This window comes from Sinocyclocheilus anshuiensis, unplaced genomic scaffold (assembly GCF_001515605.1).
Source record: "Sinocyclocheilus anshuiensis isolate Anshui unplaced genomic scaffold, SAMN03320099.WGS_v1.1 scaffold412, whole genome shotgun sequence".
NCBI classification, from domain to species: Eukaryota; Metazoa; Chordata; class Actinopteri; order Cypriniformes; family Cyprinidae; genus Sinocyclocheilus; species Sinocyclocheilus anshuiensis.
The window spans coordinates 1580689-1592378 of record NW_015558661.1 but is presented as its reverse complement, the minus strand read 5'-3'; the positions used below and the strand labels follow the sequence as shown (position 1 = coordinate 1592378).

At 33.3% G+C, this 11690-nt stretch overlaps 1 protein-coding gene across 7 annotated transcripts in view; it reads left to right on the top strand.

The window, feature by feature from the left end:
* The window catches only part of LOC107681137 (ELMO domain-containing protein 1-like), a 10239-nt gene extending 1351 nt beyond the window's left edge, over window positions 1-8888 (top strand). Inside the window, exons 1-11 of one of the 7 annotated variants that reach the window (XM_016477312.1) lie at window positions 185-230; window positions 1919-2064; window positions 2176-2204; window positions 2802-2899; window positions 2991-3120; window positions 3265-3398; window positions 5192-5260; window positions 5653-5676; window positions 5986-6036; window positions 6450-6583; window positions 7058-8888. In XM_016477312.1, coding sequence (XP_016332798.1) covers window positions 214-230; window positions 1919-2064; window positions 2176-2204; window positions 2802-2899; window positions 2991-3120; window positions 3265-3398; window positions 5192-5260; window positions 5653-5676; window positions 5986-6036; window positions 6450-6583; window positions 7058-7233 — 1008 coding nt within the window. In that variant the 5' untranslated portion in view covers window positions 185-213 and the 3' untranslated portion in view covers window positions 7234-8888. Of the gene's footprint in view, window positions 1-184; window positions 231-1292; window positions 1364-1918; window positions 2065-2175; window positions 2205-2801; window positions 2900-2990; window positions 3121-3264; window positions 3399-5191; window positions 5261-5520; window positions 5677-5985; window positions 6037-6449; window positions 6584-7057 lie in introns of those variants that run through there. The other 6 variants (XM_016477308.1, XM_016477310.1, XM_016477306.1 and 3 more) reach the window with 6 other exon arrangements.
* The last annotated feature ends 2802 nt before the right edge of the window (window positions 8889-11690 follow it).

Here is an 11690-nt window from a genome sequence, read left to right as displayed (position 1 = left end):
TGAACATGGTTGCCCACGGCAACGTCTTAATCCGCCTAACGCCACACTGCTGACGACCTCGAGACATTATCGCAATTGGTATTCAAGACGGTTGAATGCAATACAACGATTAAATAAAGATACACTGTAGTTTTCATTTTGAATTATGTTTTGTGCAGGTGGTCAGACCATTCGTGAATGTGAGTTACACTTGTAGCAAAGCAGACAATCGCGATGAAGCATTTTCTAAGGTAAGTACGTCCTTAGTGCTTAATAGTGATAGAGCGCTTCTTATTGCTTAGAAGCTGAAATATCATCGTTGTCATCTTCCATTTTTAAAGATGCACATTAAATTTACCGTTATGCGGATTTTTTTATTGCATGCTTTGTAGTATGGCCCAATTATGTCATGGATGTTGAAACAAAAACAGAAAATTAATTATTCTTATAAGGTATTATTATTAGGTATTATTATTATTATTAATATCATCATCATCATCATCAGAATAATATGAGTTTAAATTGCATGCATTATTGCACAATAATAACAATTTGTGTGTGTGTGTATATATATATATATATATATATATATATATAGGCTATATATATATTATCGCTATTATGGAACATAGTCTGCTTCACATTTTTATTATTATTTTATTATTGTATTTTGTATTATTGTTAAAATATCCTAATTATAAAATATTAATAAACATAAACTAATTAGTGTTATTATCTTTAATTATTTATTTTATTATATATTTAAAAATACTGATTATGAAAATGTAAAAAACTGATAAATACATCGCTATTATGGAACATAGTCTGCTTCACATTTTTATTATTATTTTATTATTGTATTTTGTATTATTGTTAAAATATCCTAATTATAAAATATTAATAAACATAAACTAATTAGTGTTATTATCTTTAATTATTTATTTTATTATATATTTAAAAATACTGATTATGAAAATGTACAAAACTGATAAATACCTTTTAAATAAACAATTCCTTGGTGAGTCGTCCCCTGCCTTTCAGTTTTAGGTGCTTTCCTATCAGCCACTCCTCTTAATTATATTGTTTACAATAAATTATGTTGAAAGGCACTAAACCTAATAAGAGCTTGCTCCAAATGTACCAGTATAGATTTGTATTTCACCTAGACATTTAGAGGTAGAGACCCCTATAATGCAATATCAGAACTGGCTTTTATTAAAGTCCTGGAAAAGGAAATTACCTTCGGGACACGTCACTTCTGTTCAACAGCTTTGATAGACAATAACCTGTTTTACAAAACACAAATTAATTTCATGCCGATGGGGAGGCGAGTCTATCATGTGAGCAGTAACTCTCAACGTAATCAGCAACCGGATTCAAACAGGTTTATTCCTAGTCCAATGCGTTTCCTGTAGTGAATTAGCCTGCAATTAGATTAGTATATAATATAGATGGATGGATTCATCCATGCATTGGTTCAAAACAGAAGCATAGTAGATGTCAGTAAGTCCTTTGGTTTACACATACTGCTTGATACATGCAGGACATGAAACCTGTTTAAAGAATAATACTTTCAAAATTATATTTCGCTTTCATCACGCAGATTTTTGTAGAACTGTGACCCATTTCATCATCGTGGCCCACTTATCTCTGTCTCGAATTTTTACAATGGGGATTAGGCCTAGCTTTTGTAGGCATCAGAGCATTATAAGAGAAAAATAATGTGCATTTCTCTTTGAACAGCTCGAACAGTGTTCATGGGAAACACATCTGATGGTTATTCAGTTCAGGTTTAGAATACTCAAATATAATGAGCTTTCAAAATACCTCAGTGAGTACGCTTTATTCTGGGACAGAATACACAGGTGTATTAGGCCTATCATCAGTATTGGACTTGTGTCGTTTTATTCAGGCCTCTTTATTTCTCTGAATCTTCTAGGGTACTGACCCAGTTACTGGTGTTCCTGTACTGTAAGTGTTTGTGGAGGGGCCTGAAGTTTGTCATCAGGAAGTTGACTGGACGATGTGAGCTTCAACGCATCTGTTACAATAACAAACCCGGTGCTCGAAGGACGCTCAAGATTGGTAAATACTATCAGTAATTTTAACAGTACATCTACAGCAAAAAACACTACATCTGTAACCTGGCTGTATGTGGGAAAAATTTGATATTTTATGTTTCTTTTAATTTCACAGAATCCTCACTCAAATGCTCTAAACATGAGGTAAGTCATGAAGTTTATGAAGTAAAATTATTTTTTTAATTTAATTTTATTTTTTTACACATTTATTGTATTAATGTATTTTTATTTATATATTTAATAATAATATTAAATGGTATGTATTTTGTAATTTTATGTAAATTTACTAGTATTATTTAAATACCATTATATTATTTATTCATATTTTGCTTATAATAGCTTTTATTTGTATAGTATTTTACATTTTAATTTGATGTAATTTTTGCATATTTTACATATTGTTTGTATTTAACTTAGTTTTAGCTTTATTTAATTTGTTTTTATTTCAGTTTTACTCATTTTAGTACTTAAGCTTATTTCAGTTGCTTGCCAAGGCATCGTTTTTAATTTAGTTTTTTTTACTTTTCATCTAACATTTATTTTATTTCAGCTTTATTTCAATTAAAATAATTATTTAATACTATTAGTTTTATTTAACAATAACAACACTAATTATAAGCTGATTTAAGGCCCATCTCAAACTACAAGAAGGCTAAATATTTTACATACTGTATTATGCTGTTATTTTGTATATTAGCTAATAAAGGAACACTCTTTTTTGAAATGACTGTACGTCCATAGCTTTTGCAGTCTGCCATCAACGTTCACCCAGATTCTGTGGAAAAGACTATCGATGATATAATGTCCCTGAAAAAGATCAACCCTGACACTAACCCACAGTAAGGATCCCATCATTCCCTGATACAGTGTATGCATTTACAGATAACTCTTACTTTTTGAGCACATATGCTGTTTCTTTTCTTCTTCCAGGCTTGGCATCTCTCTCCAGGCTTGCCTGCTCCAGATCGTGGGTTACCGAAACCTAGTAGTGGAGGTGGAGAAGCTGCGTAGAGAGCCGTATGCCTGTGAAAACCCAGCACATGAGGAGATGCTCATGAAGGTATCAACAGAAACTCACTATTAGCGGTTGCCAGCCTTTTGATTACTGTTTCTAATAAATATATATAGGTGGCTACCATTCACAATGTAGCACAATGTTGTCTCTAATAGTGATGCCTTTCTCAAATATCTTTTCACTCACCAGCTGTGGAAGGAACTCCGTCCTGATTCTCCTCTCTCTGGACGCATCTCAAAGCAATGGTGTGAGATTGGTTTCCAAGGAAACGACCCCAAGACTGATTTCAGGGGCATGGGTCTCCTGGGTTTGCACAACCTACTGTGAGTAGAGAATCTGCTGAAGTGAAATCAGGACAAAAACATTAGATCGTTATAGTCATTTAAATGTATGTACTAGAGTGAAATTTTGTTATCTACATCATACCAGATCTTAACTCTGTTCCCGAACAAAGCGTGTCTTTGCTGTCTAGTAACTACACAGGCCTTCTGGAAACATCCTAACCATCATGGAAACTCATAAAAGACCAATCTGAAATGCTCTACTACGTACTGTAGGCTTGTGCTATTATAATAGCAATAGATTTTGATATTAGCATGTTGCTAAGCTAACAACACAATACCATTATCGGCTAAACATTATATAGCCTACATAGCTTACACTGTGTAGAATAATTCTTAAATTACACTGAACTGGTTTTTATCAGTTAGCGATAGGTTTTGACATTAGCATATTGCTAAGCTAACAACACCATACTCTATTGTATTAAATACATAACATACATTGATTAAAATAAGTTTTTGAATTACACTGAACTAGCTTTTATTAGTTAGCAATAGACTTGACATTAGCATATTGCTAAGCTAACAACACCATACTCGATTAAGCAATAAATACATAACTTTGGGTAAGATAAGTTTTTGACTTACCTAGTTTTTATCAGTTAGCAAAAGATTTTGATGTTAGCATGTTGTTAAGCTAGCAACACCATACTCTATTAAGCATTAAATACATAACATACATAGGAAAAAATATGTTTTTAAATTACACTAAACTAGTTTTATGAGTTATCAATAGATACACCATACTTAAAAAGCCTACATAACATACATTAGGTAAAATAATTGTTTTAATTAAATTAAACTAGTTTTTATCACTACTTTTTACTAATGAGTGAAATATATGTATTTTTTTTTAAATAATTTTGTTTATCGGCTAAACATTATATAGCCTACATAGCTTACACTGTGTAGAATAATTCTTAAATTACACTGAACTGGTTTTTATCAGTTAGCGATAGGTTTTGACATTAGCATATTGCTAAGCTAACAACACCATACTCTATTGTATTAAATACATAACATACATTGATTAAAATAAGTTTTTGAATTACACTGAACTAGCTTTTATTAGTTAGCAATAGACTTGACATTAGCATATTGCTAAGCTAACAACACCATACTCTATTGTATTAAATACATAACATACATTGATTAAAATAAGTTTTTGAATTACACTGAACTAGCTTTTATTAGTTAGCAATAGACTTGACATTAGCATATTGCTAAGCTAACAACACCATACTCGATTAAGCAATAAATACATAACTTTGGGTAAGATAAGTTTTTGACTTACCTAGTTTTTATCAGTTAGCAAAAGATTTTGATGTTAGCATGTTGTTAAGCTAGCAACACCATACTCTATTAAGCATTAAATACATAACATACATAGGAAAAAATATGTTTTTAAATTACACTAAACTAGTTTTATGAGTTATCAATAGATACACCATACTTAAAAAGCCTACATAACATACATTAGGTAAAATAATTTTTTTAATTAAATTAAACTAGTTTTTATCACTACTTTTTACTAATGAGTGAAATATATGTATTTTTTTTTTAATAATTTTGTTTACCGCCTTAGATTTTTCTTTGAGCTTGTTGCAGTGCCTTAGCATTTGCTCAGGTAGCATAATTAAGAGGCATAGCTTTTGAAACACGATGTCAGGAGGAGCGCACTTACTGTATGTGGCCTTAAAATGCAGTCTACATAGTCTCTCATAGGTTTTTGAACAGAACAATTCAATGGCTAATTTTCCCTCTTTTATTTGCAGGTATTTTGCAGAGCATGACAAAGCCACCGCTCTCCAAGTTCTTCATGACTCCCTGCAGCCCAAACACAGGTCAGATCCTTCAGATAGTCCTTTTGAGTGGTTCCTACTGTATATACTCAATTATTTATATATAAAAAAAGTACCCATAATATCACTGATGGGCTTTAAGGCACATTTAAGCTTTAAACACACATTAGCAAACACGCACCAAAAGCAACACACAGCACCAGGATCTTGCCACAGGATGTCGGTTAGGGTGTAGTTCCCCAGAAAGCTCTTATCAGTGCAATGCTTTATGCTGTATGTGCATACCATGTTTATTTTAACAGGTTATTTTTTTTCAAGCCGTGCAGTCGATCACACCTTCAGCATGCTCTGTTACCATCATGCACATCATGCACCCACACATTCCTTTTTTTCTGTTCCTGCTTCTTTTTTATTCCCATCACTGTCATGCGCAGGAACGTTTCCAAAGAGGAAGCCAGGTACTCCATCTTTTCTCTCTCAGTAAGAAATTAATTTGATCATTTTGCTTCAATCTAATGGCTGTATTATGTTGTTGTTGTTGTTGTTATTTTTTAATCTCGAAACGTCCAACCTCACCTCACTCTAAACACAAGGCATTATGCTCCATTATAACGTTGGTTAGTAACCGTGAATGCTTTCTCTTTTCTCCAGTCAATCTTACGTGTGTAATTGTCGTCGTTTATAATTGACTGCATTATAGTCACCGTTTAAGCACTATTAGCACAGGACTGGGTGGATACACTCTAACATTTTGGGTTTTCACACAGCAAGATGAGCAGAGCTGATTGGGACAAGAAGAAATTTGACAAAGCGATTGGGTGAGTCCAGAATATTGCAAGCTCTTGCATAAACTCTTTTCATTTGTGCCAAAGTAAGCAACCAAAGAAGCAGTTCTTAAATCTGTGAATGTTAAAAATAATTGTGCTGTGTGTGCAGTAGTTATTAGTAGCCGAGCGCCTGAACCCTGATGCTTTGTGTGAGGATTTGAATCAGGCTCTTCTACTTGTCATGAGTTTTCAGGATGCATTAGCTCTGATGTGTAGCAGCACGAAGCCTGTTCAATAACTGCGCTGCAGACATGTGCGCACACAGACACAATTAAAGCACAGAACAGATGGAATCACACAGACAAACACTGGCAGTGTCTTAACTTTTTATGATGCTTATTTACACTAAACAAGGATCTCTTTTACATTGTGTTTTGTGCTGACCCAAATCTTTTGTGGCGCAGATACTCCTTTGCCATAGTTGGCATAAACATCACAGACCTGGCATATTCCCTGCTGGTGAGCGGGGCTCTGAAGACTCATCTGTACAATGTGGCACCAGAGATACCAAGTCTAGTGCACTTCCAACAGACCTTCTGTGAGTGTTAGAATGTTGCCATTGTTGTCCTTGTGTAAACAACTCTTGTAGGCGATTTATTAAATAATATTACACAATTATATAATTATGTATTCATGTAAATTATATAAGTAAAATTATTAATAAAGCTTCAATAAAAGAGTATTATAATAATAATAATAGTTATTATATATTTGTGGACAAATTATATAATTTATATAATTCAAATTATTGGTTTTAAATTATACAATTACTGTAAAAACATAATATTAAAAATAAAAATGCATAAAAAATACAATATTTTGATATTTCTATCAGTCTATCTATCTGTATGCTATCTGTATACGTAAAATATTTTTACATAGAATTTGTGAAAATTATATAGATTTTTATAATATTATATATATATAATATTACGGTTATTTAAGGTGTATTGTTGTTTATTTATTTTTTATTTTTTGTTTTCTGTGTTTTAATTCTAATTATTTTTCTTAGGTTATCTGATGCAGGAGTTCCACAGATTCTGGATCGAGGAAGATCCACGTGACATCATGGAGTTCAATCGCGTGCGCACCAAGTTCCACAAGCGCGTCCTGAAGCAGCTGAAGAACCCTGACATGGCACTGTGTCCTCACTTCACTGCCTCTGACCTTCACCTGGTTAACCTGTAGCTTCTCATTCGTCTCAACTCTCATGACCTTTCACCTCCTCATCCTTAAAGCCCATGTCACATTACTGCCAACTGCTTAGCCGGTCTCTTTCTCACACATTCTCACACCAATGTCTCCTTCAGCCCATCCGACCAGACGTTACTGAAGATCACCAGCACTGCTGAAGACCATGTTGATTGTACGTGTGCATGGCAACAGATCACCACCTTACAGCTTTCACACTGATTGTGATATTTACAGCTATCTGAATGTGGATGGGAGAAAGATCTCTCCCGATAGGACAAAGTTCCCTATCCACCAGTAGGTAGAGCTGTTGGTATGTATTGGGTAAGACACTGAGCTTCAGGTGCGCAAGAGTTTTTACCCACATCCACCACAGTAGGCTGCGGTGATACCAGGCACACTTAGAAACAGGTGGCCATTGTTTGTATACGCTATCATACACTTTCAGAGCTGCTATATTAAAGATAACCTTTGTTTAATTATTGTAAATCTTTTAAAGGAATATTCAAGATTCAGTACAAGTTAAGCTCAATCAACAGTACTTTTGGTATAATGTTGATTGCGACAAAAATATTATTTAAAAAAACAAAAATCTGGCTTACAGTGACATTTACAATGGAGGTAAATGGGGCCAATTTGTAAATATTAAAATACTGTTCCAATACTGTAGCCATAAGAAGATACACATGTATAATTGCAGTGTGAAAAAATACTAACCTTTTCTGTGTAAAGTTATTTACAATTTTATAACATTATTGGCATGACAACCCTTAAAACAATTGTAAATACGATGATTTAAACAGATTGACATCTCAAATAATACATACATTTTATCAGAAGAATTCATGTTAGTGCTTTTATGATATTATAAGTGTTAAATTTCTGCTTTTAAACACTTTAAAATGGGCCCCATTCATATCCACTGTGGGTGGCTCACTGTAAGCCAGATTTTATTATTATTATTAAAAAAAAGGGAAGAGTCGACATACATTTTTGTGGTATTCAACATTATCCCACAGATAATGTTACGTCTAACTCGCATTGAACCCAGAACAATCCTTAAAATGGAAATGATTTCAGCTTGCTGTATTTACTTACAGATGATTATTCATTCATAATTTCATAACCATTATTGTCACTCTCATATTCTGAATCTCATTCTTCTATCACATACGTACAGTACATACTGTAGACTACATGTTGCCAAGAAGCAGAGCTTAAAATCAAATATTCACTTTCCACATATGGTAGGATAATGTGTGTTTTGTGAATGTTATCATGCAGAGCACATGATTGTTTTACAAATGTATTAGTGTTGATGTAAACAAAAAAAAGATGGAATGTTCCATTTTTCTGTTCTAGCACCAAAGCAATAAGTGACGTTTAGAACATTTAGTAGAACAGTCTTGTTTTCTTTTGCACAAGTGGTGCCTCTGTTGTATTATTAAGACACTAATTAGCATAATTCATGTATAACTCTGAAGTTTTGCCCTCAGTGTGAGTATTTCAGGCTTTCTTTGGTCTCTTCTGCATTTCTTTCACTTTTACAGCTGTGTCACATCACAAATGCATGTTGCTCTTTTGTTTAAGTTTGTCCATTAACCCTTTAACATGATGGACGGTCACAGGGTTTGCATGATGATCTAGTTTTTGCCTGCCAAAAAATTGTTTGCATTATTGACACACTATTTTCCTAATTAATGCTGTTCAGTTGCTTTGACACAATCTGTATTGTTAAAAGCGCTATATAAATAAAGGTGACTTGACTTGACTTGACTTGACTTGAAATGAAAAGCAATTACCATCATTTTAAAACAATTGATTCTTAGAATTCTTGTTAAACAGGCTTTAAACTGAGAAAGTTTGTACAAATGATGGATATGTTCAGCATGTTAAATCTACTGCTTCCATTCTAAATAACTAAAATGTATAGAAAAAATACATAAACATTATCAAATAAATTAAAGCTATAAAATGTAAAACTTTTCACATTACGCAAATGTTCTGTATTCACAGATTACCTGACAACCTACTACATTTGCCAATAGGTTAATGTGGGACACTTTTTGCAATTTTGACTTGTGTCTCATATTTCCATATGAAGCCAAAACAATAAATCAAAATGTCTCATAATTATAAAATCCCCAAGATATTCCCTTATAAAATCAGAAGAAATTTTTCAAAAATTGTACTTAAAGGGGAATATTAGTGCTCCTTGTGCCAAATCATTTAAGAATTTGTGGATTTGCTAATGTGGGACAGCTCGTGCTCAAATCTGGGACATTATGTTTTGGGTTAGAAATAGTTAAATTTTTACAAAGCAAATTTCACATTTAACATTTCTGGTTAAATGTGCATTTCTTTGGTTAATTAATTTAGTAGGCCTACAGTGTGCTTGCTGTCTTCATCAGTTGTCTAAAAAACGAGCCTATATGTTCGCATGTGGAAAATTAAATACAACTATACGTGTATATTTATTCAAAAATAATAATGACCATGTTATTAAGTCAAAAATGTAAAATTTGACTTAATGATAGCTAAATAATTTCATAAATGATTTCAAAAAGATTTACACTTTCGGAACATGGAATGTCTTTAGAACTGTTCTGAACTTCTATACTAAGAATATGGAATATGTATTTTCAAAAGCATGTGTTAAGCAAACTGCAATGATAAAAACACTTCATAACAAAAATTAGTAGTCCTTGCCACCATGGACTCATCGTGGTCCAGGAACCCATTGTCCTCTAGTCTCTAATTTTTTAATCTGGACCTTAAAACAAATAATATTTGTGCATTATAAGCCCAAACATTTTACAAAAATACATGTATGGCATTTAACTTTCTTAATGCACATTTTATCAATTGAATTACATAGTATAATTGACTCTCCCAGTCAAAACATGCTGTCCCACTTTTGAAACATCCTTTTCTAAAGTGGCTGACATGATTTCAATAACTTGACACCCCTGCTTGAATTCAACACCAATCATGTTCACTTTAATGTTGTAAAAGAAGAGATAAACGCACTGAAGCTTAGGTGTCCCACATTAGTCAGTGTCCCATTTTACACTAATCCACTAATAAATAAATAAATAAATAAAGCAATTCTAAAACATAAAACTGAAATAAAAAAATAAAGCAATACAGAATTATTTGTAATAAAAATAATAATAATGACAAAATCATATCATAAAATTACTATATTGAAAACTGAAAATATAAAAATAAAACCTAATTGTAATACTAAATAAAACCGCCACAAACAAAAATACGTGCTATTCAGAGTTTGATCGCATGGGGGCAATAACGTTCAAGCTATTGCGAGCATATTCTCTGTCAGGATTCTCGTTCATCCTCAAATGCATTTATGCTGACGGTTATGTTTGGAGAAAGCAGATGCGGGTACAGAATGAATGATGTTGTGCTTCGAAGAAGGAAAGCTAAATAATAAGTACCCATATACCTAATGTGTAACATTAATTATTTATAAGATTATTATTTAAACATTATTATTCATAAGACATCCCCGCGAAACTGAAGCGCCATTTATAAAAGATGTCAACCCAGCTGAAAAACATCTTCAGTCAGCCTAGGCTGATCTGCTAGTCTCCCAGACCGGCCTGACTGATCTGTCGACAGTTTTAGATGGGTTTTGTGCACTTTCAGCTGGTCAGACTGGGAGACCATCTTAGCTAGGACCAGTTTCTAGGCCAGCAAACCTTGTTTAAGATTTTTCACCAGAAGACACACAATATTTAGTTTGCCAGTTATATCATTGCCAGTAGGGTTGCCAACCGTTCCGTATAATACGGAATCGTCCCGTATTTAAGGCATCAAAGAAGCGTTCCGTATGAAAGCTATACGGAACGCAGTTTGTCCCGTATTTAAGGCATAGGCTATGCCGTATGAACACCTAGACCATATACGAATAACAAACTCTAAATTGAGAATTAATCATTCTTTTTTTGACAAGTGTTTGATTTGTGAACATAGCCGTTCCAGGGAGGCTTTAAGACCAAGCGGAATCCTCTGCCAGCTGGTCGCTCCCGCTTCACAGCCATAGGGACTCGCGCTAACGGAGTTGGGTTTTTTAACGACCGCGTTTCGATTCCAGCAAATCAGTTTGAGCGAATGCAAACAACGTGATTCCAACATCCAGTCACGCAAGAAAACGTGCATTTTACTTGAGGGAAGACGTGATCAATAAGGAAAGTCGTATTTACATTTAAGTAACTTCCAGAGTATTCATAACCTTGAATATCAGTCTTAAAACACAAAATGACCAATGAAGTGTCAAGCACCCAAAGAAGTCCATATTTATTATAGAAGTTCTCTTTAATTGAAAAATATGCATTTTCATATATACTGTAGTATGCCTACTGTATATTACACACACGCATATCAGAAGACAGAAAGAGCTTTATTGCCAGTATGTTTGCACATACAAGGAA